At 52.1% G+C, this 25,939-nt stretch overlaps 2 protein-coding genes across 10 annotated transcripts in view; one reads left to right on the top strand and one right to left on the bottom strand.

Moving 5' to 3' along the window:
• Nucleotides 1–5,403, top strand: part of DHX34 (DExH-box helicase 34) — a 54,374-nt gene extending 48,971 nt beyond the window's left edge. For all 5 annotated transcript variants that reach the window (XM_066271694.1, XM_066271690.1, XM_066271689.1 and 2 more), the window contains exons 14-17: nucleotides 253–534; nucleotides 1,335–1,511; nucleotides 1,715–1,853; nucleotides 2,463–5,403. In XM_066271694.1, the coding sequence (XP_066127791.1) occupies nucleotides 253–534; nucleotides 1,335–1,511; nucleotides 1,715–1,853; nucleotides 2,463–2,596 (732 nt within the window). In that variant the 3' untranslated portion in view covers nucleotides 2,597–5,403. The remainder of the gene's footprint in view (nucleotides 1–252; nucleotides 535–1,334; nucleotides 1,512–1,714; nucleotides 1,854–2,462) is intronic.
• A 6,892-nt stretch (nucleotides 5,404–12,295) lies between these two features.
• MEIS3 (Meis homeobox 3) lies at nucleotides 12,296–23,320 on the bottom strand. 5 transcript variants are annotated; one of them, XM_066265300.1, is made up of 14 exons: nucleotides 22,915–23,320; nucleotides 21,014–21,195; nucleotides 20,641–20,800; nucleotides 20,496–20,546; nucleotides 19,493–19,543; nucleotides 19,166–19,315; nucleotides 16,866–16,977; nucleotides 16,533–16,681; nucleotides 15,607–15,683; nucleotides 15,329–15,387; nucleotides 15,138–15,221; nucleotides 14,864–14,962; nucleotides 14,722–14,791; nucleotides 12,296–12,734 (listed from the first exon to the last, which is right to left on the bottom strand). In XM_066265300.1, exons 1-13 carry the CDS (start codon nucleotides 22,924–22,926, stop codon nucleotides 14,742–14,744), a joined length of 1,236 nt encoding a protein of 411 aa, XP_066121397.1. In that variant the 5' UTR covers nucleotides 22,927–23,320; the 3' UTR covers nucleotides 12,296–12,734; nucleotides 14,722–14,741. The 5 variants fall into 5 exon arrangements, with proteins under 5 accessions (XP_066121397.1, XP_066121398.1, XP_066121399.1 ...); XM_066265301.1 differs by having other exon boundaries at nucleotides 19,166–19,264; XM_066265302.1 differs by lacking the exon at nucleotides 14,864–14,962.
• Nucleotides 23,321–25,939: the final 2,619 nt, after the last annotated feature.

Below are 25,939 nucleotides of genomic sequence, written 5' to 3'. Positions count from 1 at the left end.
CAAGTAGAATATTAGCACCATGGGGGCAGGGACTCGGTCTGTCTTGGTCACAGTTGTATCTCCAGCCCCAAGTGAGTGCCTGGCACAAAGTAGGCATCTGGTAAATGTTGGCAGGGGTAGACGGGTACATCATATAGAAAAGTAGATGGAGGGGTAGGTGGATGGATGGGCAGGTGGATGGGTGAATGGGGGTCCCCTGAGATGGCATCCTGCCTTGCACCCACCGCCTGTTTTCTGCCCCCTCTCTCCCAGTCCCTCCTGCTGTTCAGTCGGTCCCTGGACACCAATGGTGACTGCTCTCGCCTGGTGGCTGATGGCTGGCTGGAGCTCCAGCTTGCAGATAGTGAAAGTGCTGTCCGGCTCCTGGCAGCTACCCTGCGGCTCCGTGCCCACTGGGAAAGTGCCCTGGACCGGCAGCTGGCCCATCAGGCCCATCGGGGGCAGCTGGATGAAGAGGAAGAGGAGGAGGCTCCTGTCAGCCGCCAGGAGGTGGTGGACCTGAGCAGGGAGCTGCTGCAGTTCATGGCATCCAAGGTACCCACCACTGCCTGGGTACCTGCACCACCCTTGCCCAGAAGGGGGTCCGCCATGGGGATTAAGGCTGGGTTGACCCAGCTTCCAGTTCACTTAATGTATGCACATTGGGAGTTTTCAGATGGGGGGGGGTGATGACGACCCCAAGGTCACTGCTGGTAAGGGCAGGAGCCAGGATTTGACCCAGTGCCTGGCTTCAGAGACCACACTGTTCACCTGTAGCCCTCAGTCTGCAGAGGCCTACTCAGTGGCTCCTGCAGGCGTCGTGCAGGGCCCCTCCCTGCGGCTGGGCTTGCAGGGTGTGAGAGGGTGCTGCGAGGTATCAGCCCATGGAGAACAGACAGGAGGATTCGGAGAGAGCAGATTTGAAACCAGCCCCCCTACCTCTTAAGTGGGAGTTGAGAATTTATCCTGATTTTACTGCGAGTGGCAGGGGTAGGGGATTAGGGCATGATCCAGATGACATCCTGGAGGAGTGGAGGGACCCAGTGAACCAGGGAAAGAGGAACAGGCTGACGTGCTGGGGGAAGGAGGGGCAAGGTGGCCAGACTCACAGTCTGGATGTGGTCCCACAAGTGGCAGGGAACAGGGAGGGGCCTGGGAAAGGGAGTTGAAATGGGGTGGGGGCATCAGGGCATGTTTTAGACAAGGCTGGTCATGAGTGTCTGAAAGCATGTTGTGATTGGCTTAAGAATTTGGCCTCCATAACAAAAAAGCCCAGGGGTGGGCTTCAGGCACTGCTGGATCCAGGTGCTCTGATAGTGTCTCCCTGAGTTTATCTCTTGTCTCTCTTTCCTCAGGTTCCCTACAGTCTCCGGCAGCTCACAGGGCTAGAAACCCAGAACCTCTATGTGGGACCCCAGACCATCACAACTGCCCCCAGTCTCCCCGGCCTCTTTGGCAGCTCTACCCTTTCTCCCCACCCCACCAAAGGGGGCTACACAGTCACTGACTTCCTCACCTATAACTGCCTCACGGTGAGCATGGACCCCCTTGGCCCTCCTACTCCTGCCCCTGAGGATGGGATTTTAGGGAGCTCCCCCAACCACATTTCAGCGTAGTCCAGGAATGCAGTTTCAGAATGGGGCCTGCCAGCCCCGAGGGGTTCTTGGAAGGGACCCAGGCTGTCTGTGGGGGGCAGGGACAGGGGCCGAGCCCTGACACAGCCTGCCTGCTGCAGAGTGACGCAGACCTGTACAGCGACTGTCTCCGCACCTTCTGGACCTGCCCCCACTGCGGCTTGCACATGCCCCTCACGCCCTTGGAGCGCATCACTCATGAGAACACCTGCCCAGAGGCCCCGCAGGACGGCCCCCCAGGTAAGGACGTGGTTGTGGGGGCATCCGTGCCTATCCGGCCATCTGTCCATCCCGTGGTTGTTTCCTGGGCTTCTGAGCATTCACTGGACACTCTGGGACTGACATCTTCAACCCTCTCATCCTGGCTGGGGCCACCATGGGCTTTGTCACTGGCCCAGGGCCCGGGTTGGGGACAGTCTGGAGGGCTGTCACTTTCTCATTTCTTTCTGTCTGTCTCTCTTTGGTCTGTCTGTGGGTCGCCTCTGTGTTTCTGCTTCTGCATCTCTTGTGGCTGTGTCTCTTGTTCTTTTCTGTCCTGCGGCTGTCCCTACCTTGGCCGCATCCTCTGTTTAGACGGGGATGCCGTAGCGGGCAGGCCCTGACCAGTGTCTGCCACAGTGCGTGGGCCCACCTGAGGGGGCTCTGGCTGTATCTTTCAGTTTTCCCGTCTCTCTCCTGGGACACAGACTAAAGACATGACTCTGTGTGCGTGTATTAATCAAGGAAGGCTTCCTGGATGAGGGAGAGCCAGGTTCCCCAAGGCCGGGAGGTCCCAGTCCCTCGGGTACCCAGGATTTGGGTCAGGGTGCGAGCCCGCAGCAGAGCACCCCTCAGCCTCCCTTCTCTCAGGAACTGAGGAAGCCGCCCTCGAGCCGCAGCAGAAGACTTCGGCCCTGCAGAGGCCGTACCACTGCGAGGCCTGTCAGAAGGACTTTCTGTTCACACCCACGGAGGTGCTGCGGCATCGGCGGCAGCATGTGTGAGCCCGGCTAGGCAGGAGCCCAGGGCAGGGCATGGATTCCTCCCTAACCCCTGTCCTGGGCTCAGAACTGCAGTCTGGTCCCTCCCCCACCAGTAAGGTCTGACATCCTGAGGCCAGCCTTAGCTGCTCCGCCCACCCTGGGGCAGCAGCTGCTGCTCTGTGGGCTCTCCTACCGGCTGAGGGCTCCTGGGATCCGTGTGGCCAAACAAGGACTTCAGATCCCAGGCCAGGATCTTGGTACCTGGGGCCTTGCTCTCCACCAGGTCTATGCTCAGGACCTCTGCTCTCCTTTGAACAAGGGAGACCCTGCTCTGGCCCGGAGAACTGGGGAGGGGGGAGGGTGTCAGTGTTCACGCCCTGCCCTGCCCTCGCTCCCTCTGTCCACGCTGGCCTCTGGTGGGCCCATGCTGGCCGGCCCCAGTCCTTCCCCACCCCACTCCCATGTCCAGCTGCCTCCTTGGCAGTGACACCTGCAGCCCAACCATCTCAGGTGTAACCCAGCCAGAATGACTTGGGGCCCCCGGGCTGGCAGTTCTCACCGAGTCCACTTATACCTGATGCACCCTTTCGCTCAGCGTTGAGCACTCACATATTGATCTCTTCCCTCTCTCTCCCCCCTTCCTGCCCGCCCCCACCCCACCAACCAAGGGGTTCGAGCATTACTGTGGGGAGTTTTGTGTTCCCACAGTTCTGAGGCCCTGAGTGGCCCAGAGCAGTGCCCCCCATCAGTCTGGCCATGCCCTTCACGAGTCCCCGCCACTCCCACCTGCACTCATGCTCATAGCCAATCCCATCAGCTCCCTCTTTAAAACAGACCCGGGCCCTGGCCAGTTGGCTCAGTGGTAGAGCGCCAGCCTGGCATGCAGGAGCCCCGGGTTCGATTCCCAGCCAGGGCACACAGGAGAAGTGCCCATCTGCTTCTCCACCCCTCCCCCTCTCCTTCCTCTCTGTCTCTCTCTTCCCCTCCCGCAGCCGAGGCTCCATTGGAGCAAAAGTTGGCCCGGGCGCTGTGGATGGATGGCTCTGTGGCCTCGCCTCAGGCACTAGAATGACTCTGGTTGCAACACAACAATGCCCCAGATGGGTGGAGCATCGCCCCCTGGTGGGCATGCCGGGTGGATCCCGGTTGGGCACATGCGGGAGTCTGTCTGACTGCCTCCCCATTTCCAACTTCAGAAAAATACAAAAAAATAAAAAAAATAAAACAGACCCAGAATTCGACCCCGGGCACTGCCATTCCACGCAGGGACTGGACCAGCTACCTCCTCACTGGTCTCTGGTGACCACGGGTCAGGTTGGCGTCATCCCATGGCACCTAGTATGACTATTCAATCAGGTACACATGGAAATGGAGTGTTTCCATTTTTCAAAACGGGATTATATGCCTGTGTTTCTGCAACTTGGGTTTGGTATGATTGGGAGAGCTTTTTGAAGAGGGATAGACCTGTTTGCTGTGCTGCGTGGCTGACGTGCTGCTGATGGGCCTGTGCAGAGGGACGGTTCATCTCGTGTTCCTACAGACAAAGCTGGCGTGAAAAGCCCTGTGCCTGTGTCATTTCCAGATCCTGTGTATCTGGGGTAGGTCCTGGAGGTGCTACATACAAATCATTTGGTTGATTCTCCCAGACGTCCTCCGGGCAGGCTGCGCTGACTTCATTACCTGATTCCGCGACTGCGGTGCGCCTGGTATCTCCACTGCTCTGGGCCGCTGTGGTTCCTCTTCTCTGTTGGCTCCAGCTCTTGACTTTTTTTTTTTTAATAAGGTTCTTTGTCATTTTCTTACTGGTTTGTAATAAGCTGTTCATACATTCTGGCTTCTCAGCTTCATTGTAGATATTAGAAACATTCTTTCCAGTCTGCTGCTTCTGACTTTGTTTATGGTGGCTTTACTCTCAAGCCTTTCCATTCTGCCTGGCCTGACCTGTGGCGCAGTGGATAGAATGCTGACCTGGAACGCTGAGGTCGCTGGTTTGAAACCCTGGGCTTGCCCGGTTAAGGCACATATGCCAATCAGTGAACGAAGCAGCTATTTCTCATCCTCCTCCCCTCATAAAATCAATAAATAAAATCTTTAAGGACCTTTTTTATTTTTTTGTCATCAAATCTCTACCTCCCGTCTGTGTTCTCCAACCCAAAGTAGTAAAAATAGAAATATAAATAGATGAAGGGAGAACCTTGGAGCTCTCCCTACCTCCATTCAGCCAAACCTGAGAACATCGTGGCTTGTTGGGACTGTGTTTTTTTATTTTTTATAGGTTTTGGAGAGAGAAAGAAGCATTTGTTCCTGGTTTCATTTATGCATTCATTGGTTAATTCTTGTCTGTGCCCTGACCAGGGATCAAACCCACAACCTTGGTGTATAAGGATGATGTTCCAACCAACTGAGCTATGCAGCAAGCCAGAACTGTTCTTGCTTTTCCTCTTTTCCGTGTTAAGACATAAAAAGTGTCCTGTGGGCAAGAAACAGTTCTTCATATTTGTGTTGGAGGCGGCGCTAAAGGTGAAAGCCATCCAGTGTCCACCGGGAAGCCTTAAGCATCTCCTGGTGTCTGACCCAATTAGTCCATCCTGGGGAGTGGGTCAGAAGGAGCTGTCAGGGCATCAGTGAGAATTGAGGAAACCCAGGGGTCACAGCCTCTCAAGGGTGAGCTCTGTGGCCCTTAACAAGCAATACAGAAGTTATCCTTTTATTACCTGGAGATGTTTGTTCCGATAAGCGCTCAAAACTCCCCGTGGGGCTGTCACTTTGCTGTTCTCACAAATGCATGAAGTAAACCCCTGGAGACATCACTTTTCACCCATCGGATTGGCCCAGATTAAAAGGATTGATGATGCTCACTGCTGGTGAGTTTGGGGAATGGGCACTTCCATCAGCCTTGAGGGAACTGGTCCAAGTTCTCTGGAAGGCAGTTTAGCGGGGTCTTGCAAAATGCAGAGTGTGGATGCCTTCATTCAACGGTTTTTTAAGACTCTCTCTTGAAGCATAACACAGAAAATTGCTCAAATCATAAGTGAACAGCTAGATGAATTTTTCCAGAAAATGAAATATGCCCTTGCCACCAGCATCCAGAACAGGAAACAAACCGTGAGCAGCCCCAGTGCCCTGCTGGGTCCCCTCGCCCCAGCCCCCAGCAGTGACCAGCAGTCCAACTTCTAACAGCATTGCCCAGGGTTGACCACTCTGGAACTTCAAAAAAAATGTACTCTCTTGTATGTGGCTTTTGCTCCACATTATGTTGCATGGAGCTGCAGTTTATTTGCTCTATTGTATGAATGAGTCACTGCATCTCTTCTTTTGTTGATGGGAGTTGATGTGGTTTGGTACCTGGCTTTGGGTGAAACACTGCATTTTTGTGGAGCGTGTATCCAGGAGCAGAACTGCGAGGTCACAGTATTGGATGTATTCAGTTTTAGCAGTCTTTGAAATTGGTTTTTAAAGTCGCTTTACCAGTTCGTGCGCCCACCAGCAGCGTCTGAGCGCTCCGAGCATGCTGCACTTGGACTTGGGACTGTCAGTAGTTGTTAGTTAAGCCATTCTAATGATATTTATTTTGGTTGTAATGGCATTTTTATGACTAATGATGTTAAGCATTTTTTCATGAGCATATTAACCATTTATATATGTTTTGTAGTTTATATTAAATATATTGCCTCTTATAAAGGGGCTGTTTATCTTATTGATTTGAAAGAGTTATATATATAATAAATATATAGCTTATATATTTAAATATAAACATATTTGTCAAATACATGTATTGTGAATATTTTCTCCAAATCTATACTTGCCTTTTCATTTTCTTAACAGTGTCTTTTGCAGAGTAGTTTTTAATTGTGATAAAATTTAGTTTATTATTTTTCTTTTATTTGTACTTTAAAATTATTATATTATTTTTATTATTGTGTGTTTTATTTTTAATAATTATTTTAATTTTTAGAATATACCTACTTTATATTATTTATATTTGTTATTTTTATTTAAAAATTTTTAATTTTTATTGTATTTTTATTATTTGTACTTTTTGCATGCTAAGAAATTTTGGCCTACTCCCAAGGTCATGATGTTTTATAGTTTTTATTTTACCTATAAGTCCATGATCCATTTCCAGTTAGTTTTTGTGTCTAATGTGAGTTAAAAGTCAAGGTTCATTTTCTGCATGTTAATATCCAATTGTTCCAGCACCATTTACTGAAAGGACTATTCATTTCCCTTTGAATTAATTTGACACCTTTATTGAAAATCAATTGACTAATCCACGTGGGTCCATTTCTAGGCTTTATTCCATTGATCTATTTGTTGCAGCTGTCCCTGAACCACACTGTCTCATTACTGTAGTGTTACAGTAATCTTGAAATCAGGTAGTGCCAAGCCTCCAACTTTGTTCTTGGTCAAAATAGTAGTGACCATTCTAGGTCCTATGCACTTCCATGTACATTTTAGAACCAGCTTGCCCATCTCTACAAATGCTTGCTGGGATTTCAACTGGGACTGTCTTGACTGCAGATATTTAGGGAGAATTGACAAGTTGACATTTCAACAAAAGCAAGTCTTGGAATCCATGAATATGGAACATCCCTCCTTTTTAAAAAATATATTTAGGGTCCTTTAATTTCTCTCAGCAATGTTTTGTGGTGCTCAATGTATTTATCTTTCACAACCACAGTGCCAGCCTGTGGGTTTGCTGGCCCCTGGCACTGACCACTGCTGCAGCAGAGACCCTCGAGGGCTGGGACTTGGCAGGGAGGACACTGTCGTCCCCATTTTATATGTTTCTTCACTTGTGAAATGTGGGTAATAATAGCCCCACCTCACGAAGTTCTAAGTGCCTCAGAACAGTGCTCAGCACATAGAAGTGCTCAGCAAACATAGCTATTCAATACAATTACACCTCACGCATAAGACGCAACCAAGATGTGCTCATCAGTCACTCACCTGTGACAACAGAGAAATGGGACAATCTCTTGAGGGAGAAACCCAAATACAGATATAGACTTTTCTTCCTTCTTACTTACTGCATCCAACCCCTAAGTCCTCCTTTCTGCTTCCTCTTTTTTAAAAAAAGAAAAGAAAACCAAACAAGATCTTTCTCATACCTGACTGGTGGTGCAGTGGATAGAGCATCAACCTGCGACACTGAGGTCTCACGTTTAAAACCCCGAGGTCACCAGCTTGAGCACAAGCTCATCTGGCTTGAATGTAAGGTCAAAGACGTGACCCCATGGTCGCTGGCTTGAGCCCAAAGGTTCCTGGCTTGAGCAAGGGGTCACTGGCTTGGCGGAAGCCTGCCAGTCAAGGCACATATGAGAAAGCAATCAATGAACAACTAAAGAGCCACAACAAAGAACTGATGCTTCTCATCTCTCTCTCCCTCTCTCTCTAAAAAAAATAAATTAATAAAATTTTTTTCTCATTTATTTGTGAGTCACCATTCCATCATTGGGATAATCTGGGATGGATCAGAATTGTCTGCTGATCATCACACAATACACCTGGGGTCATCTCCACGTTTCGGCAGAAATGAACCCCCTGTACCTACACCCTTGGGCACACGTGCAGCGCTCCCATCCTTACTTCCCAGCGTCCTCAGCCCCTCCCTGTCCAGCCTCTGTCCCCACCCTCTCCCCACTGAAACCACTCTGTCAGGGTCATTGGTGACCTGCAATTGTTATTCATTGGTCCTCATCGTCCACATCTTAGTTGTGTTTTGCCATTTTCCCACCTGCTATAAGCTGTTAGGGACAGCACATGATGACCTTGAGGTGACACATTAATTTTTCTTTTTATTGATTTTAATTTGTTGTGTTTACATAGATTCAAGTGTCCCACTGAATACAGGTAACATTAATTTGATGGCACTCTCCTCTCTGAAAAGTGGCCCTGCTTTCTAATATTCTTCCCCTGCGTGCCTTCCTAAGTAGTTCAGTGCCTGCCCTCTCCTGCCTCCCACATCCTGCCCCGGCCTCCGCCCACCCTGTCTTCCAGCTCCACCCTCACTCCCTGTGTCTGTTTCCCACGGCTGCCATAACCCAGGACCACTGAATGGATGACTCAGAACAACAGAAACTTCTCTCGCGGTTCCTGAGGTCAGAATTCTGAAATCAAGGTGTTGGCAGAGCTGTGCTCCCCTGAAGCCTATAGGGAAGCCCTCCCTGAGCTCTCCCAGCTCCGGCACTTTGCTGGCCAGCGTTGGAGCCCCTTGGCCTGTGGGTGCATCACTGCAGCCCTCCATCTTCACGTGGCCTTCTCTCTACATGCCTGTCAAGTGTCCAAATCTCCCTGTTTTATAAGGACACAGTCAGATAAGGGCCCATCTATGACCTCAACTTGATCATCAGCAAAGACCCTATTTCCAAATTAGGTCACATTCACAGGTTCTGGAATGAACTTCAGCACATCTCTTTGGGTGACACAATTCAACCAATGACATCCCCTCTAACCCACCCTCCCCATGTAGCCCAAGGGTCAAAGCACAAACCCAATTCTATCCTTTCTCTGCTCAAAATTCTTCCAAGACAATGGAATAGTACTCAGCCATAAAAAGGAACAAAGCACCGACACATGCCACAGCATGGAAAAACCTCAAAAACATGCTACGTGGGAGAAGTCAGACATGAAAGACGATGTATTGTAAGATTCCATTTATATGAAATGTCCAGAATGGGCAAATCCATAGACAGAACATGGATTGGTGGTTTCCTGGGTGTGGGGGTTGGGGGTAGATGGGGAGTGACTCCAGAAGGTGGAAAGTTTCTTTTTGGCTGATTGTGGTGATAGATGCACAACTCTGTGACTATTCTAAAGCCATCGAACTGCACACTTCAAATGGGTGGATTTTACTGTCTCTGAGTTTACATTTCAATAAAGGTGTTACCAAACGGACACCTTCCATGGCTCCCCAGCGCCCTCTGGAGGGCGCCTGGGCTCATTCTCTGCCTCACATTCTGATGCATCTGAGCTGGATGATCGATGGTCACATTGTTGTGGATACATAATTCACAAGATGCTACAAAGCCACACAGAGAGACACATAAAAAAAGGAGGCACACAGTTACAAAGACCCGCTTTGCCGCACAATCCCACCCAGAGCCACATAGCAATGCCCAGAGTCTCCAAATCACAGACGCGAGCGCACGCACACACACCCCCCCCCCCCACAAGGCACAAAGTGACAGCCAGCCAGGGACCAAACCATTCCTCAGGGACAGCACCCCATTCAGGAACAGGCTCGGCTGTGGACACACTCCTGGTGGCGCCCGCTGGACCAACAGCCCTCCCTACAGCCGGACACCGACCGCAGCACCCTAAGTCCACCTTGGTAGCCACAGCAGACAATGGTCACACATATCGGTCCCAAGACAGGCTGCCTCTGCCCACCCAGTGCACCCCGCAGACCCTGCTGGGGTCCCCACTTCCTGTCCTACTCAGCGATGCCCATCTCCTTCACAGGCCGCCCCAGAACTCACGAGTTCCTCACCCCAGGAAGTGGGGGAGGTATTTTTAGTTACAATTAACCTCCCGCCCAATTTCCCTCCTCCCGGAAGCACATCCAATTGGTTTAATTAGAAAGAATTAAGTGAGAGGCAGTCCAGGCAGGGGGAGAAGGGGAGAGAAGGGGAGAGGGGAGCTGCCCACTCCCACGCGCCAGCGTCCCACATTCCTCATTCTGACAGGCAGAGGTTGCATGCACCTGGCCTCCTCTTGAAGTAAGCCTCAGGCCTGGGTCCAGCCCTGCCCCCTCCCCAGAACCCCTTCCCAAATCCCTTCAAAGGAAAGGGGGTGTTGGAAGTCCTTCCTGCTGTCTATCCCTCATCCAGCCCACTTCAGTCCTGGTGTGTTTGGTCCATAGTGTCAGATAAACACTATGACAGTCACCAAAACAATAACCCGGAAACTAGTTAGTGTTTGGCCCTTTAAAAATCTTACCGTCTTAGACTCTATTTTGAGCGGCCAGTTGAGCAGAGTGCCAGGCAGTCTTGGTTCAAAGGAAGATCCACACTATCCACACGATCCCGCTGGGTGACGCTGCGTGGGCGACTTCACCTCTCTGGGCCCTGGTTTCCTCCTCTGGGAACTGGGGATAGTGATTGTCCCACCTCCAGGGACTCAGTGGTGGATAGTGGGTTTACCGCATTGGTAACATAAAGACATAGTCCCTCACGCAGCACGCACTGGATAAGGTTAAATAAAGGCATAAAGGTGCCCAAACCACCCTACCCGTGCCATCCCGCGGCATCTAACAGACCCAGTGATGTGCTCACTTACTCGGCCCACGCAGGTCTCCCCACCTCCCCACTGAGACGTCAGCTCCCTGAGGGCAAGGGCTTGCCTTGTTCACTGAAGTGATGAGCAGAGAGTGTGTACTCAGGAAATACCTGTGGCATGAATGAATGAATGAACGAATGAATGAATGAGTGAGTGACCGGTGAAAGCCCTTGTGCCTCAGGATTGCTTGCTCCACTCTCCACCTGTTCTCCAGGCAATCTGTCAGATCTGTCAGCTCTGAGCTGCAGTTTCTCTAGTTACAAATAACAACTCCTGCCTGGCCTGCGGTGGATAAGGCATCAACCTGGAATGCTGAGGTTGCTGGTTCAGACCCTGGGGCTCGCCTGGTCAGGTCACAGATGAGAAGCAACTATGAGTTAATGTTCTTGTTCTTCCCTCCCCAGCCTTTCTCTCTCCTTCTTCTCTCTCTAAAATCAATAAATAAAATCTTTTTAAAAACAAAACAAAAAAAACAAATAATGACTCCTGCCTGAGACGGAGTGCTTGCTATGTGCCAGGCACCATTCTCAGCTCTCCTTGGCGCACCTCTGTTAATCAGCACGGCAGACCTGTGAGGGAGGTGATGCTCCTCTCCCCACTCTCCGTGTGGAGCTGAGGCCCAGAGAGGTGATGTCACTTCTCCAAGGTACCACAGCTATTATGTTCAGAGGCAGGATTTGAACCCATGTCTGTTGGCACCATTCTCAGTGGGCGAGGCTGTTCATGCCCAGCCTGCCCATCTCCTATGGGACAGGTGGAGAAAGGAATCTGGGATCCAAGTGTGGAAGACTGATGCCAAAGTCCCCCCAATTCTTCATCCCTCCAGGTATCTACCTCTCTTGTGATGCATGTTTGCAGCCCCACCCAGTAAAGGGTGAAATCTAGTTCTCCTCCCTTGAATCTGGACTAGCCTTGAGACATGCAGTGGCTGAGAGAATGGAGCTGAGATAACCATGTGCCAGATCTCAGCCAGGGCCTTGAGTGGCCTTGAGCCCTTCTGCTCCCTCTTGGAGTCCAGTCAAGCCTCTATGTGAACAAACCTGACAGCCTACCAGTCAATGTCACTATGTGGTCCAGTCACTCCTGTTGCCCTTGATGCCAGCAAGTTGACCCCCAAATGCAGAGGCCCCTTGCTGAGCTGTCCCTGGCCACAGACACCCAAGAGAGCCCTGCTGAAACCACAGGCCCTGCCTAGCTTAGCCTGGTTTAAGATACCAACTCATAGAATAATTCGCTAAACAATAGTGGACACTTTGAGCCACAAAGTTTAGGGATTGTTTGTTACACAGCAATAACTGACTGATACACATGGAATGCCCAAGGACAGAGCAGGATAAAGAGTATAAATTATCATAGTAACCAGTGGTTTATAAGCTTCAAATCGATGAGAATTTAAGTCTTAGAGAGAAGAGACACAAGAACTCAAATTGGTGGCTTTTTCTTTTCAAGACTTTAACATTAAAAAAAAAAGTAGAAGACATCAGAGGAGGGAGGTGGGGGAGAGAGGAGAGGAGTGGGTTGGAGGATGAGGGAACCTCCCCAAATATCAGATCCGAGTGACCCTCCTCCTCTGACATCTTCAGCCCACCCCCAATTCCATCTCTGTCCTGGAGGTGGGGGCCCCCACCCACCATCTTCTGATGACTCAGGATCTCAGCTTGGGTTCCAGTCAGAGGTGAGGGCAGAAGAGGGGTACAGAGCCTAGAGGCCTTGACTTTGTCCTTGAGAGATCGAGTGGGCACTCAGGTCCCCCATGCCCCAGCAGGGCCCCAGGGAGGTAGGCGTTGAGTGGGAGGGCCATAGGAGGTGAGGTCCTGAAGCCAGAGGTGGGGACTGGAGCCAGGTGTTAGCCTGGTGGTAACAGTTCAGAGGCTGGAGTCTGTGGAGAAGGGAGGAGAGGCAACTCAGGAGGCGGGAGGGGATCGAAGCCCATGTCAGCCCTTCTATGTGTCCCCACCAGATCCGCAGTGAGAGGGATGTGGTGGGGTGGAGGAGATGGAGAATCAGACCAAAATGGAGGGAGAGATGATAAAAGAGATAAGGAGACAGTTAAGACAAAGAAAGAAAGACAAGAAGAGAGGGAGACAGAGAAAAAGATAAATTGGGTGGATGGGGGGACAGAAAAGGCAGAGAAAAGATAGCCCCCTAGGATGAGAAGCCCTCTCCATCACCCCTGATCCCACAGTCTTTGGACACTCAGACCAGACCACATCTATCCTGATTGGTCAGAGCAGAGCTGAGACCCCCACTGACCAGTCAGGCTCTGAACAAACTCATCACCTTTCCTTCCCAGGCTCAGGTCTCCAGATCTCCACTCATCTCCCAGCCTTTCTGTTGGCCCTGATTTTATTACTCACCCACCTGACAAACCAGAGTCAGCCCAGCTCAGTCCTCCCTCTCCTTCATGTCTGTGGGTGGGGAGGGGCTGTTTCATAGCTGTGAGGTTTCTTAGTGTGCTGGGCCTTTGCATATGCTGTTCCCTCCTCCCCTGCCTCACTCCTATTCTCCTGGTCTCAGCTCCAATGTCCCCTCCTCCAGGAAGTCTGCCCTAAACTCCACAGCCTAGATCTGATGTTTTTTCTGGGTTCCTCCAGTTCCTAGGTTCCCTCGTCCCAGCCCTGCCTGCTCTAGGTCACCACTGTTTGAGATGGGTATGTCTCCCCCACTAGATTGTGAGCCTCACGAGTGCAGGGCTGGGTTGTCATGGTCAGTGCTGTGTCCCCAGGACCACCCAGCACAGGGCTGGGCATAGAGGTGCTCAGGAAATATGTATTAAACGAATGAATGAACAAATCTAAACTAAAGCGTTTCAACTTCATCAGAGGACACTAGGGAGCCACAGAAGGGCCTGAATCCAGGAAGGGTCAAGATATGAATTATGCTTTAGGAACCCCAGGGAGCCTGTCAACCATCAGCCTCTGCCCATGCTGTTTCCTTTGCTTTTCTGAGCTGAGTAGACCTGCACACCTGACCTCTTCTCTCTGAGCCTCAGTGTTCTCATCTGCAAAATGAAAATAATAATAGTTTCTCCCTCTTGGGGTTGTTGTGAAGACTAAATAAGAAGATACTACTCTAAAATTGTAAGACCTGGAAGAATAAAAGAATGTATGTACTCTATTACTTTGCTTCTAACTTCTACTCAGTGGGCTCCTATTCATCCTTCAGTGTTCCTCACAGAAGCCATGACATCTTCCCTGTTATCTCAGAGAAAGCTGATGACTCCTTCCTCTGAGCAACTTGTTTTTTTTTGTGTGTGACAGAGACAGAGAGAGACAAAGAGAGTGACGGATAGGAACAGACAGGAAGGGAGAGAGATGAGAAGCATCAATTCTTCATTGCGGCACCTTAGTTGGTCATTGATTGCTCTCTCGTATGTGCCTTGACTGTGGGGCTACAGCAGATCGAGTGACCCCTTGCTCAAACCAGCGACCTTGGGCTCAAGCTGGTGAGCCTTCCTCAAACCAGATGAGCCCGCGCTCAAGCCAATGATCTCGGAGTTTGGAACCTGGGTCCTCCACATCCCAGTCCAATGCTCTATCCACTGCGCCACCACCTGGTCAGGCAGTAACTTGTTTTTTATTGTTTCAGCTGTTGCACTGGTTTCAGACGTCCACTTCCTCACAAGCCTGGAATCTCCATGTCAGGGCATGTATATATGCATGTATATATGTATGTACATACGTATGTATGTGTGTATATATGTATGTATAGATGGATGGATAAATGAATGATGGCCCGAGAATCCTCAGTTCAGGGACTGACGCTGCCCCTGGTCTCGGTGGTTCGCTTCTGGAGTCAACTGGTCTTACAAAGGTTTGAGAGCTGCCCAGCCCCCAGCCCAGCACCCCTCGACACTGGACACTTACACTTCTCCTGAATCCAGCCTCTACAGATAATGCCACTCCCCTTCTAAGTTCAAACTCATCCCCATTGATCCTGGAAGACAAAAGAGGAGGGTTAGTGGGTCTTCACCAGACACCCCCATATGCCCGAAAGTCCCTCTTGCACCTGTCTCAGGGGACCCTCTGTCAGGACAGACTGAGTCATCGTTTAAGACGGTGCTGATCATTGAAGGAAAAGTGGAGCCTTCCAATAAATGGGCGGAACCTCGAAGAAGCAAACTCTGTGAGGAAAATGTGGGAACCTGGAAATCTGCTCTCCTGTTATGCAAATGAGGCACTGTATTCATTATTCATGTAACCTTAGAAGATGAGGCATCTTTATTTAGAGGAGGGGCCTGGTGTGTTTGGGGGCGTGGCTTAGTTAAGGGGCGGGGTCTTACCTGGTGACCTGACAGTCATGTGTGGCTGTGTCTCGGAATATCCCCCCATGGGCTGGCCTTCTGGGTTGAAGGCTGCACCTTGCCCTGCGAGGGGGGTTGAAGTGTGCAGCCTGAGCCCCAGAATGCCTGAGGCCGGGCTTTGACACTCTCCCGGGAGCACTGGGCCCTTTCTCCACAACTTTTCCCTGTACCTGTGCGGTTCGATTGGTCTATCATCGGCTGCACGATGCGTCTCCGGGCGTTAATGAACCTGGGAGGTGGTCATGGAAATGGAGGAGGGTGTAAAGAGGGTGTAGGAGAGAGGCAGAGGTGAACACACAGAGACAGCGAGAGCTGAGAAGAGAGGGCTAGGATGGTAAAAGGCGCGAGGGGGAGGCGAGGTTCGGGGTCTCCTTCAGCACCGCGGACAGCGCCCGGCCTCCCATCCTGGGCTCCCCACGCACCCGCCCAAGACTCCAGTGCCCCTTACCAGTTGTTGACTTGCAGGATGGTGAGCCCCGTGTCCTGCGCCAGCTGTTTCTTCTGCTCCTCCGAGGGGTACGGGTGCTGTAGCCATCAGCAAGAGTCACCCCGCCTGCTGGGCCACCATCTGATCTCCACTGCCCGGCCCCAGGGGTCCCCCAGGGTCCAGCCCAGGCCGGGGGAGGGGCCGAGGCCGGAAGAGGCAGTTCATCGGAGCTTCTCCGTGCTCCCCGGGGCCCAACAGGGGGAAGCAGAGCCAAGCTTCGGGCAATTACGCCCGTGGGCGCCCCCGCCTCTTCCAGCAATTAGAGGCTAATTGGCTAGCTCTCATTCGGGAAAGACAGAGCTTGGGGACAGGGCTCCATTGCCAGGAAAGGAGGCAAAACCAAGCACCAGCCTCTCTGAGTCTCTCTGTCAAGGCCCCATGTACATCTCTTCCTGTCCCAATTTCTTTCTTCCTCTAAGCTTCTCTCTCTTCCCCTCCCCTACCTTGTCCCCCCTTCCCTGTGATTCAAGTCTCTCCTTGTCTCTATCTTGCTCTAATTTAATTCTCCCAAGACCTCTGAGCCTCACTCTCCTCCTCTGCGAAACAGAGAAAATACAGCTCTGCCGCCCTCAGAGTATGTTTGACTGGATGGTTGGATGATTGATGGGTGAATACATGGACCAAAGGTCAGATGAATGGGCGGGTGGGTTGGGGAAAACTCTTTTGGCTAAGAGCAAGTGAGCGAGTTAAAAGCCCGTGGCAACACCTGGCACATAGGTAGTGCTCAGGACGTTTTTTCTGGCTAGTCCCCATATTCTTGAAAATCTCCCTCAATATTCCACCTGTCTCAGTCTCCTATCTCTGGTCTCTCAGGGTCTCAGTCTCTGCGTGGGCTTTCTCCATCTCCCTCAGTGCCCATTCAGCCCCCCAGGGCAGCGGGCTCTCACCGAGAGGTGTTGAAACAACCAGGCTCTCATGATGTTAGTGGCCACCTTGGGGAAGATGCCCCTTTTCTTGTTCCGCCGCCGCTCCTGGTCCAGCTCTTCGTCCTCTCCTCCGGAACTGGGGGAGGCCACATTTGTGTCTAGACCATCTCCTAAGGGAGAGAGGCATGCGTGCTTGTCAACGGTGAGGGTGGGAAACCAGAGAAACCCATAACTTTCACCAGAAACACTACTTTCACCCCAGCTGTCCTTGATGCCTTGAAAATTCTACTTGCTGTCTAACTTCAATCTTCAGGCTGACTCCCACATTTCCCTTCTTCCCCCTAAGCTTCTCACCTTGGTCACTGGAGTTGTCCCCACTTTGGGAGGCCAGGCCTCCACTGGATGGGCCCGGGGTCCCCAAATGCACAGACCTGCTGTCTTCATGGTCTCTAATCCATGCAGTATTCTGAAAAACAGGAGTTTGGAAGTTAGTGCCAAGGCTTGGCATACAATTTAGCACAGTAGCTGAGATCATGGGCTCTGGAGCTAGGTCTTCTGGAGGGAAAGCCTGTACCTGCCTCTTTCCTGGATGTGTGACCTTAGGCAAGTCACTTCACCTCTCTGTGCCTCAGTTTCCTCATCTGGATAATGGAAGACAATTATGGTCCCCACCTCAGCCTGTAGAAACTATTCAATGAGTTCATTTACATGAAGGCACAGAGCAATCACTCAATAAAGATGAGTTTAGTTTACACAGATCTATGGCACCTTCTCTGAAATCCTTGGAGGCTGGAGGTGTTTCAGAATTGAGAACTTTTCACATTTTCAGATGGTAAGTCGGTGTACACACCGTGTATTTCATAACACCCCAGCAGGGTCTGGGGCACAACCTCGTCATCAAGCTCATTAACATTTCTGCGGCAAAATGGATGAATATTTAACTAAGTGGAATAAATAAAGGCTATAAATAGTCTCTCATTAGTTCAGGTCAGATTTTGCTGCCAAATGAGTTTGCATTAAACTTATGGGGGAGAAAATAACTTTCAGTTTTTAGAGATTTGGAGTCTCAGAACTGCAGATCAGAGTCCGGGACTATGTTTTCTTCATTCAAACACCTTGAGGGACTTGACAAGCCATTAGGTTCACCTTCTGCCCCAAGTTCATGTCCCAGGATGCCAACCCACCTGTATAGACAGTCAAGACTTCTTTGTCATTCAGTTTAAGGTTTAGATCAAGGTTGGGAGGCAGATTGAGTGTGGGGGTGGTGGAAACATCTGCCTGCACCCCGGGGTGCCCCAGCTGTGCCAGTGATGGCCCTAGACCCTGCCTGCTGCTTTTTAAAAATATTTAAGTCTAAACGATATTTTTTTTATAAATAAATTTTTATTTTAATGGGGTGACATCAATATATCAGGGTACATATATTCAAAGAAAACATGTCCAGGTTATCTTGTCATTCAACTCTGTTGCATACCCATCACCCAAAGAGAGATTGTCCTGGAATTGTGTGATTGAGTGTATTGGGGGACACTTGTGTGCAAACTGCAGAGTCATCAGGTCAGAAGGTTTCTGAACATGGATGTAACTATCACCCGTTCCAGTGCTGAATTCAATCAAATGCAGTGGGTGAGCCTCCTTGTTGGTATACCTGAAACTGTCCTGAATCTGTTGTGTGACACATAGTGTAAATGCCTACATCTGTGCACGAGGTGGCATGGTTGTCCTGGGCAGGAGGTGGCTGTGGCCTGTTGCCACACGGGTGGAGCTGAGACACGCAGTAGGCTTTGCATGTTGTTGTCACTCTCTGGATGGACAGGTGGCTATATCTGACTCACAAAGTTTGTGGTCATAAGTCAAGAGGTTGATTGTCCTATCTGCGAGAGAGTGAGTGTTGTCCCGATCCCTGCACAAGTGAGTGGGCAGCTCCGTGACTATATTGGGTGGCTGATGACCACAGGGAATGAATCTGAGGCTGTGTAAAGATAAGGAATATGGCTATGCCTCCAAGTGGGTTGTAACTGACTGTCACACGCGTGCGGCTCCACTGAGTGAGTGCATATTATGGGTTGTGGGCCAAGGGTCCTTGGGACCCAGCTGTGACTATAGTGTGAAGTGTGCCCAAGTCTAGTTGGGGTGTGGCAGTGTGAGCGTACTGGCTGCAGGCGTTGTAAATTTTATGTTGTAAAATTGCTGGGTGTGTTGAGAGTGTGGCCATCTTGAGGTTGTGGTCCTTGTTGGGATCCACAGGTGGGGCTGCTGTGTGGTTGTTGATGAAACTGTAGTTCAACAGTATCCAAGACTGAGTGGCATGGTGTGTGCACACCCACTGTGGTCAGACTGTGGGGTGGTTAATGTAGTGTGTGTGCGCGAGTGTGCAGGTGCTGTGGTCAATGTGAGCCTAAGTGTGGCTGTATCTGATTTGTGAGGCAGGTTTGGCTCACTCTCCATCTGTGTGGTTGTTGCGAGCATACTGCACACACATGCTCTCAGTGACGGTGTCTTGATCAGGCTGTCCTGTGCACTCTATGGCGCTACTGTGCAGCTGGTGTGTGTGTGTGTATGTGTGCGTGCGCGCGCACATCCTCATGCTGCAACCCAGCGGTCTGCCATGGCTTTGGCGCAGGGTGATGCCTGGTGCCCCACCGTGGTCCTACCTGGTCTGGGAGATTGGGGCAGGAGGTCGGGTAGTCCTCGAGGTCCTCCCTACAGCCGCCGTCCCGGTCCTCGATGACCAGGTCTATGGGCATCTTTCCCTTGAGGCAGGTGATGTAGCGGTGACAGAAGTTGTCGCACAGGTCGTGGACCTGAGGGGGCACCGGGGTACTGGGGGGGCCACCCGGGGGCCAGGGCTGGGTGTACAGGAACAGGGGTGGCATTCTGCTCCAACTCCAGTGAGGAGAGAGCCTGGGGTGGGAGTGGAGGGGTGAGATGGGGAGGATGGGGGGCAAGAGAGGGTGTGAGGGGAAGTGAGAAGCACTCACCTTCTCCAGCTCCAGCAGGTGGAAGCGGAGCACCTGAATGGCCTGTATCATCTGCAGAGACAGGAAGAAGCAGAGGAGGGGAGGGCGGGAGACAGAAAGAGAGAGAAGAAGGAAGAGGAGGAGGAGAAAGGAGGGATGAAAAGAGACAGAGGAACAAAAAATGAGTAAGATAGAATGACGCGGACAGAGAGACAGAGCAAAGAAAGTCACAAAGACAAAGCGACAGGAGTAGAGAGACACAGAGATCCGAGATGGAGACCCAGCATTTCGGGAAGAGAGTGTTATGTTAGAATGTGTTGGGGACAAAGAAAGATAAGAAAGAGGTGCAAGAGACAGAAAAGGGTCATCACAAGAGGAGTGAATGCAGGTAAACTACAATAATAACACTCTCTCCTTTGCCTGCTTGCCCTCTGCTCCAATTCCCACCCGGCACCTGCAAACTACATTACCCAGAGTCCTTTGCCAAAGGGTTTGGCCAATAGGAAGCCCTGGCGGGAGCTGGGAAATAGAAGAAGCCAGGGCATTCCTCCCTCTCTTTCCCTCCTCCCCCCTTCTCTTTCTTTTCTTTCTCCCTTCCTCTCCTTTCTCCTTTGCAGCTAATCTTTGCCCTCATTTTGGCATGGCTCTGTTCTCCTGGTAGAACAACTAAGGCGTATTGCATCTCTACTAGGCACTCTTCTAAGCACTTGACCCTCGTTAACTCATTAAATCCACACAATAGCCCTGCCAGATAGAAATTACTACCAGGTACACTTTATCAATGAGGAAACTGAGGCAAGGGAGATGGAACGGCTTGTCCTGGTTCACAGAGCTGGGAAATGGCAGAAATGGGATTCAAACTCTGGACATTGGTCTGTGTTCTCAAACTCTAGGCTACGTTGCATTACAAATGGGCATCAGTTATCACTAAGAACATGGGTTCCCCAACCAATCCCAAGGCTATGGAGGGCAGGACAGGAGACGCTCGTGTAGGAGGGGGCATCGTGCAGGGCCCAGGTCTCACCAGATTGTCCAGTTCTGGGTTGGAGGAGAAAAGGGGCCTCTCCGAGCGGACCTGGGAGGAAGAGAGAGGCCAGGGAGGGCACATCCTGTCTCCCGCCTGCCCTCTTCCCTGACTGTCCTGGTGCATGGCGGATGGGGGTGCCTACCTGCTTGGCAAAGGCTGCAATGTCCTCATTGAAGGAATCGGAAGAGCAGACATCACCGCCCATTGGTGCACCCAGCCCAGTCCCAGGCCCATCACGGGGTGAGCAGGTGGCCAGTTCACATTTCTCGAAGACTAGGGCCAGCAGTGGGAAGAGTGGGTGTCTGGAGGGAGCAGGAGAAAAGAGAGTTCATGAAGGGACAGCAGGGGTCTTTGAAACATAGAGCACCTGGGAGGGGACAGGGGTCCCAGAGGAAAGAGTTGAACACAGAGTGAGAGAGAGTCAGAGAAAGAGAAAGAGGTCTAGAGAGACCAAGAAACAGAAAGGGTCCCGCATTCTGAGACCCCATGGAGGCCTCAGCCCTCTCCTCACTCACCCATAGATCTCATCCTTCTCCCTCTTCAGACCATCACTATCCAAGCCTGGGGGCGGGGGCTGGGGAGGCCGGTGGGGGCCGTAGGGCCCAGGGGCTCTCGGTGCTGGAGGCACTGCCTCTGAGAAGCCAGCCAGGGCTGCAGTGCTGTCCACGATGCCTGGGTAGTGGGGCAGCTCATCATACTGGGAGGAGGAAAGAGGGAGAGGCCTCAGCTCTAGCAAGAAACCTCCTGGCCCTGGGACCCAAGAGAGTCCCTCTCCTTGCTACAGGAACCTTCCCTTCTGTCCCCCAAGTGTCCCAGATATGTCCATCAGTACTCTCCAGTCCCTCGATGTCTCATGGGGCTGTGTATGACTGGGGGCCCTGTCCCATGGACTTCTCTTGTACCCCTGGACTGTGACATATGTCCCATCAGAGATTCCTGAGGTGTGGGCAGGAAGGTCCAGAAGACAGAGACAGACGCAGGTCTCTGATCTGAGGGTGAGGGGTCAAGGATCAGCTGGCTGGTAACTGCCAGCTCCTCACAGAATGAGGAAGGGAGGGAGAAGGGAAGAAAGCCAAGGAGAGAGGTTCAGAAAGAGACAGAGGGAGGAGAGAGAGAGAAATGATGAGAGTGATGGAAGGAAAGGCAAAGAGAGAAAGAGACAGGAGATCAGGAGATAAAGAGAGAAAAGCAAACAGAAGAGAGAAGAGGGGACAAGACAAAGACAGAAGATTCAGGAGAAAGAGGCAGAAATGGAAGAAAGTGATTTTCACTCATACACCTCCCATAAAAACAATGCATTGTTTGTACATAAATGTACACAGTCTTCCCCGGTTCAATTGCACTTTGGTTCTCAAATATGTACATCTAAGTGTGTCTTAACAACTTGTCCATTCTACTCACCACGTGAGTCCAACACACACACACACACACACACACACACACCAGAACCAACCGCCAGGCATTGGAATGAATGAGTGAATGAGTGAGTGAATGAATGAATGAGACATTTAGCACATATAGGAATGAATGAGAAAGTGAATGAATGAATGAACGAACGAATGAAGTATTTCTCACAGTTCCTAGCACTCATTCAATAAACTCTTGCTGAACAAAAGAAACACACACACATGCAACCACACAACCCCACTTTTACAAACAGCCCCCAAGAGAAGCCACAGGCATCCAAGCTAGATTTCTGTGTCTGGTCATCACAGAAGCACACGCGCTGGGGAAGCCTGGGGACCTTAGATCACCTAAATCAAACCCTTTCCTTGGAGATGAAGAAACTGAGTCTTAAAGAGGCAAAAGGACTGAGACGAGGAGCGCGCGAGTTCCTGCGCCGTCCGCCTCGCCCCCGCGGGCGCGCGGAGGGCTCTCCGTGTCTTTGCTTCTCTCTTCGTTCACTTTCTCTTCTCCTAACTTCTCCTGAACCCCGAAGTTGCATTCAACCGCTCCTGGCTGTTCCTCGCACATCCTATGATGCCGTTAGAGTCCTCACATCCTGCTCCTTCTGCCCCCCTGCTCCCCCAAGGTACTACTCACCCCTTCGCCTGTCTCCTGCGATCTGGCCCATCCCCGGGACATAAAGGGGAGCTGAGAGGGGCCCTCCCGGTGAGACCCGCCTCTCTCAGCACTGACCCCACCCTGAACCCTCGGAGGACTTGGAACAAAGTAGAGCAGGGAAGAGGATAGAGATAGAAGGAGCCAGAAAAGGAAGTGGGGGTCAGGATAAAGGGCCTGCAGTGGAGGGGGAGATGGAGGAACAGAGTAGGGGGAGTGGGAAGGCAGGGCGAAGGAGGCGGAGAGAGAGACGGTGGAGCGGGCGGGATGGGCTGGACGGGACCAGAGCGCCCAGGTGGGGGGGGGGAGGAGGCGAAGACGGACTGGGGCACAGGGGCGCCCGCCTCAGACCTACCCTCCGGGCCATGGGCTGAAGCCGGCGGCAACTCCTGGGTCCCTCCAGGGCCTGGCCCGCTGACAGGACGCAGCCAAGGGCAGCGGCCCCTACGGCCCGCGGGGCCGACGCCAGGGGGTGGGGCAGGAGGCTGGGTGCCCGGCCCCCCCACCCCCGCCGCCGTCAGTGGCAGGCGCCGGGCAGATCGGAGGCTGCGAACATGGACCCCCAGCCCCCTCCCCCAGCGGGGGTCACTGCTGGGGGCTCATGCCAGCGAGGGAAGGGGCGAGAAGGCGGGGAGGGTCGCCCCAGGCCCCCTCCCCGGGGCCCCCGGTCCCTTCCCCGGTCCTGGGGGGACGGAACCAGCCTGAGAGAAACAGACCGAGAGACGAGGGATGGGGTGGGGGGAGAGGAGTTGGCCCGGCGGGGGGCGACGGGGGCGGGGGGCTCCCCGCGCGGGGGCGAAGTCCCGACGTGGGCGGCCCGGAGGGATGCTGGCGGCCCCGGCTGTCCCTCTCCGCCTTTCCCGGTCTCTCCCTCTCTGTGGTCACATCCGGAAGTTCCACAGCGAAGATGCTTAACCCGCTGTCCGCCGGTGGCGCGGGCGGCGGGCGGGGCGGGAGCGTCCGGGGCCTCCTCTCCCCTCCCCCCCCGCGACCCCCACTCCGGACGGGGGCGTGCTCCTGGAGCGAAGTCTCCCGGTGTCTGTCTAATCTCCTCGCCCCTCCCGCCTTCCTCTTTCTGTACCCCGCCCGGTCTGGGTTTTCTCTGCCTCCCCCTCCCCCGCGGCTGCCACAGGTCTCTGTCCCTCTGCACCCCTGTCCTCCGCGATCTACGCCTTTCTCTGTCCCTCTCTCTATCTCTTTGGTTCCCCTTTCCCCCTACATCTTTGAGTATCTCTCCATTTCTTTCTCTCTTTGTCTCTGTCTCTCTCCCATCTCTGCCCCACACATCTCTGCCTCTCTCGTCTCTCCCTTCCCCCACCTCCCACGGGCCCTCTCTTCAGCCGTCTCCCCCCCCACCACCGGCTTCTTGACTGAGAGACAGGAGAGGAGGGAACCAGAGGCTGAAAGTAACCAAACCCCCACATTTTAGTTCTCTTCTTGCTCTGACCCCCCTACCTCCCTTCTCCTGGGAAATAAGGCTACCCTGTGTCTGTGTCTGAAGCCACCTGTGTGTATGTGACTTGCTGTGTCTGTGCATCTGATTGTCTGACCATGCCTGTGTGTGTATGTTTACAGGAGCGACCGTGTGCCTTGTTTTTGTCTGAATGTGAGGTGAGTGTTGGGGTGGGGGGTGCCTGGGTCTGTGCATACAATATCTGTGTCTTAGATGGCAGAGTGTCACCACAGGTGTGTGACTGTGCACGCGCGCCTGGAAGTGTCATTCTGACTTTCTGCCTATTGCTGACTCCTGCCTGTTAGAAGGTACTTAGCCTGAAGTCTCCTCAATGCCTGACTCAGGGAGTTTATGGAATCTCCAAAAGTGAGAGTGAGTGGTGTGACTGGCCACAGAGACATTGGGGAGAAGGGCCACAGCTTTATTTGCGTCCTGGAGGAGGCTGGGACCCAGACAGCCTTCGAAACTGGTGTTCCAATGAGGTATACAGATGTGTGCAGCGAAAGCCTATTGAGCACCTATTATATGCCAGGCGGTGTTCTGGGGAAATAGCAGGGAAGAAGAAGACAAATTTTCTAGCCTCCTGGCACTCACATTCTGGTGGGCGTCGCGTGAGGGGAAAGACTAGTCAAGTAAATAAATGTGTAGGTATAAAATAATGCTTGGATGAGATGGGTGCTCTGAAACAAAGAAAGAGTCAGGATGTCGTGCATGATGTATAAAAGCTGGACAAGGAAAGTCCTCAGAGGAGGTGACATCTTAGTAGAGGCCTGAAGAGGGTGAGGGAACCATGCAGATATCTGGGGTAAGACCATTCCAGGCAGGGGTAACAGCAGGTGCAAAGGCCCTGGGGCAGGAATGTGCCTGGTGTGTTCTAGAAGGTCAGGGAGGGCAGGAAAGTGTGAAGGAGAGAAGAGACTGGGATTCATTCTCTTGCTGGCTTTTTATTTATTAAGAATCTTTTTATGCACCTGACCTGTGGTGGCACAGTGGATAAAGCGTTGACCTGGAAATGCTGAGGTCGCCAGTTCGAAACCCTGGGCTTGCCTAGTCAAGGCACATATGGGAATTGATGCTTCCAGCTCCTCCCTCCTTCTCTCTCTCTGTCTCTCCTCTCTCTCCCTCTCCTCTCTAAAATAAATAAATAAAAATTAAAAAAAAAGAATCTTTGTATCCTCTGGTGCCCTTGGATTTGGGGGGAGTTTGCACACGCATGTGCAAATGTTCATCAGGACACCTGTGGATTTGGTACTTGTGTGTTGCCCCCCCCAAGAAGATGGCTTATAGTATTCTTCACATTTTTACAAAGAGATATTTGCCTTCCCCCCTCAAAGGTACAAACCATCACTCCAGAGGGATAGTGACAAAGAGAAGTGAGACGGTGACCCAGAGAGAAGGGAACAGGAACTTAGGGGAGGGACAGTGACCCAGAGATGGAACAGAGAGACCCAGAGAGAGGGGGCACGGGACCCAGAGGAGCGCACAGAAACCAGAGAGAGAGGGAACACAGAGATCCAGAGAGGGGAAATCAGAGAGGGGAGAGATGGAGCAGGTGGCTGGAGCCAGTGCACCACCCCTGCTGGGCTCTCTAAGGATATTTTTACGACCCTCATAAACAGCTCTACCTCTGCAGCAACCTGCTTCTTCTTCATCCTCTTATCTTGTGGAAATGAACAAAACCACCCAGGCTCAGGCAGGGGGGAGACACAGCCTGAGAAATGGGGGTTAGGGCAGAAGCCCTGCCCACTGGGCGAGGGCAAGAGGGGGACTGTGACAGAGGGTGAGGATGGGTCCCCTCTGAGCCTCAGTCTCCTCATCTGCTGGATGAACAATGGGCTCGGGGGTGAAGGATGATGGGAAACCAGTTCAACTAGAGGGTGCCAGGGTTCGCTCCAGGGGCCTTGGCGCCCCCCCCCAGGAACGCTTG

This window comes from Saccopteryx bilineata, chromosome 3 (assembly GCF_036850765.1).
Source record: "Saccopteryx bilineata isolate mSacBil1 chromosome 3, mSacBil1_pri_phased_curated, whole genome shotgun sequence".
Classification (NCBI taxonomy): domain Eukaryota; kingdom Metazoa; phylum Chordata; class Mammalia; order Chiroptera; family Emballonuridae; genus Saccopteryx; species Saccopteryx bilineata.
Note: the sequence above shows the minus strand (reverse complement) of the source record. Positions and strands in the feature narration are given on the sequence as shown.

Bases quoted from the DNA above. Each gene is read 5' to 3' on its own strand.
- MEIS3 (XM_066265299.1), bottom strand. The intron at 20,547-20,640 runs GTAGGCACCCCC...TCTTCCTCCCAG, and splicing joins TTGCAGCCTTTGCCAAGCAG to GTCCGCTCGGAGAGGCCCCT. The intron at 15,388-15,606 runs GTAAGGGGCACT...ACCACCTCCCAG, and splicing joins ATCCTGCAAGTCAACAACTG to GTTCATTAACGCCCGGAGAC.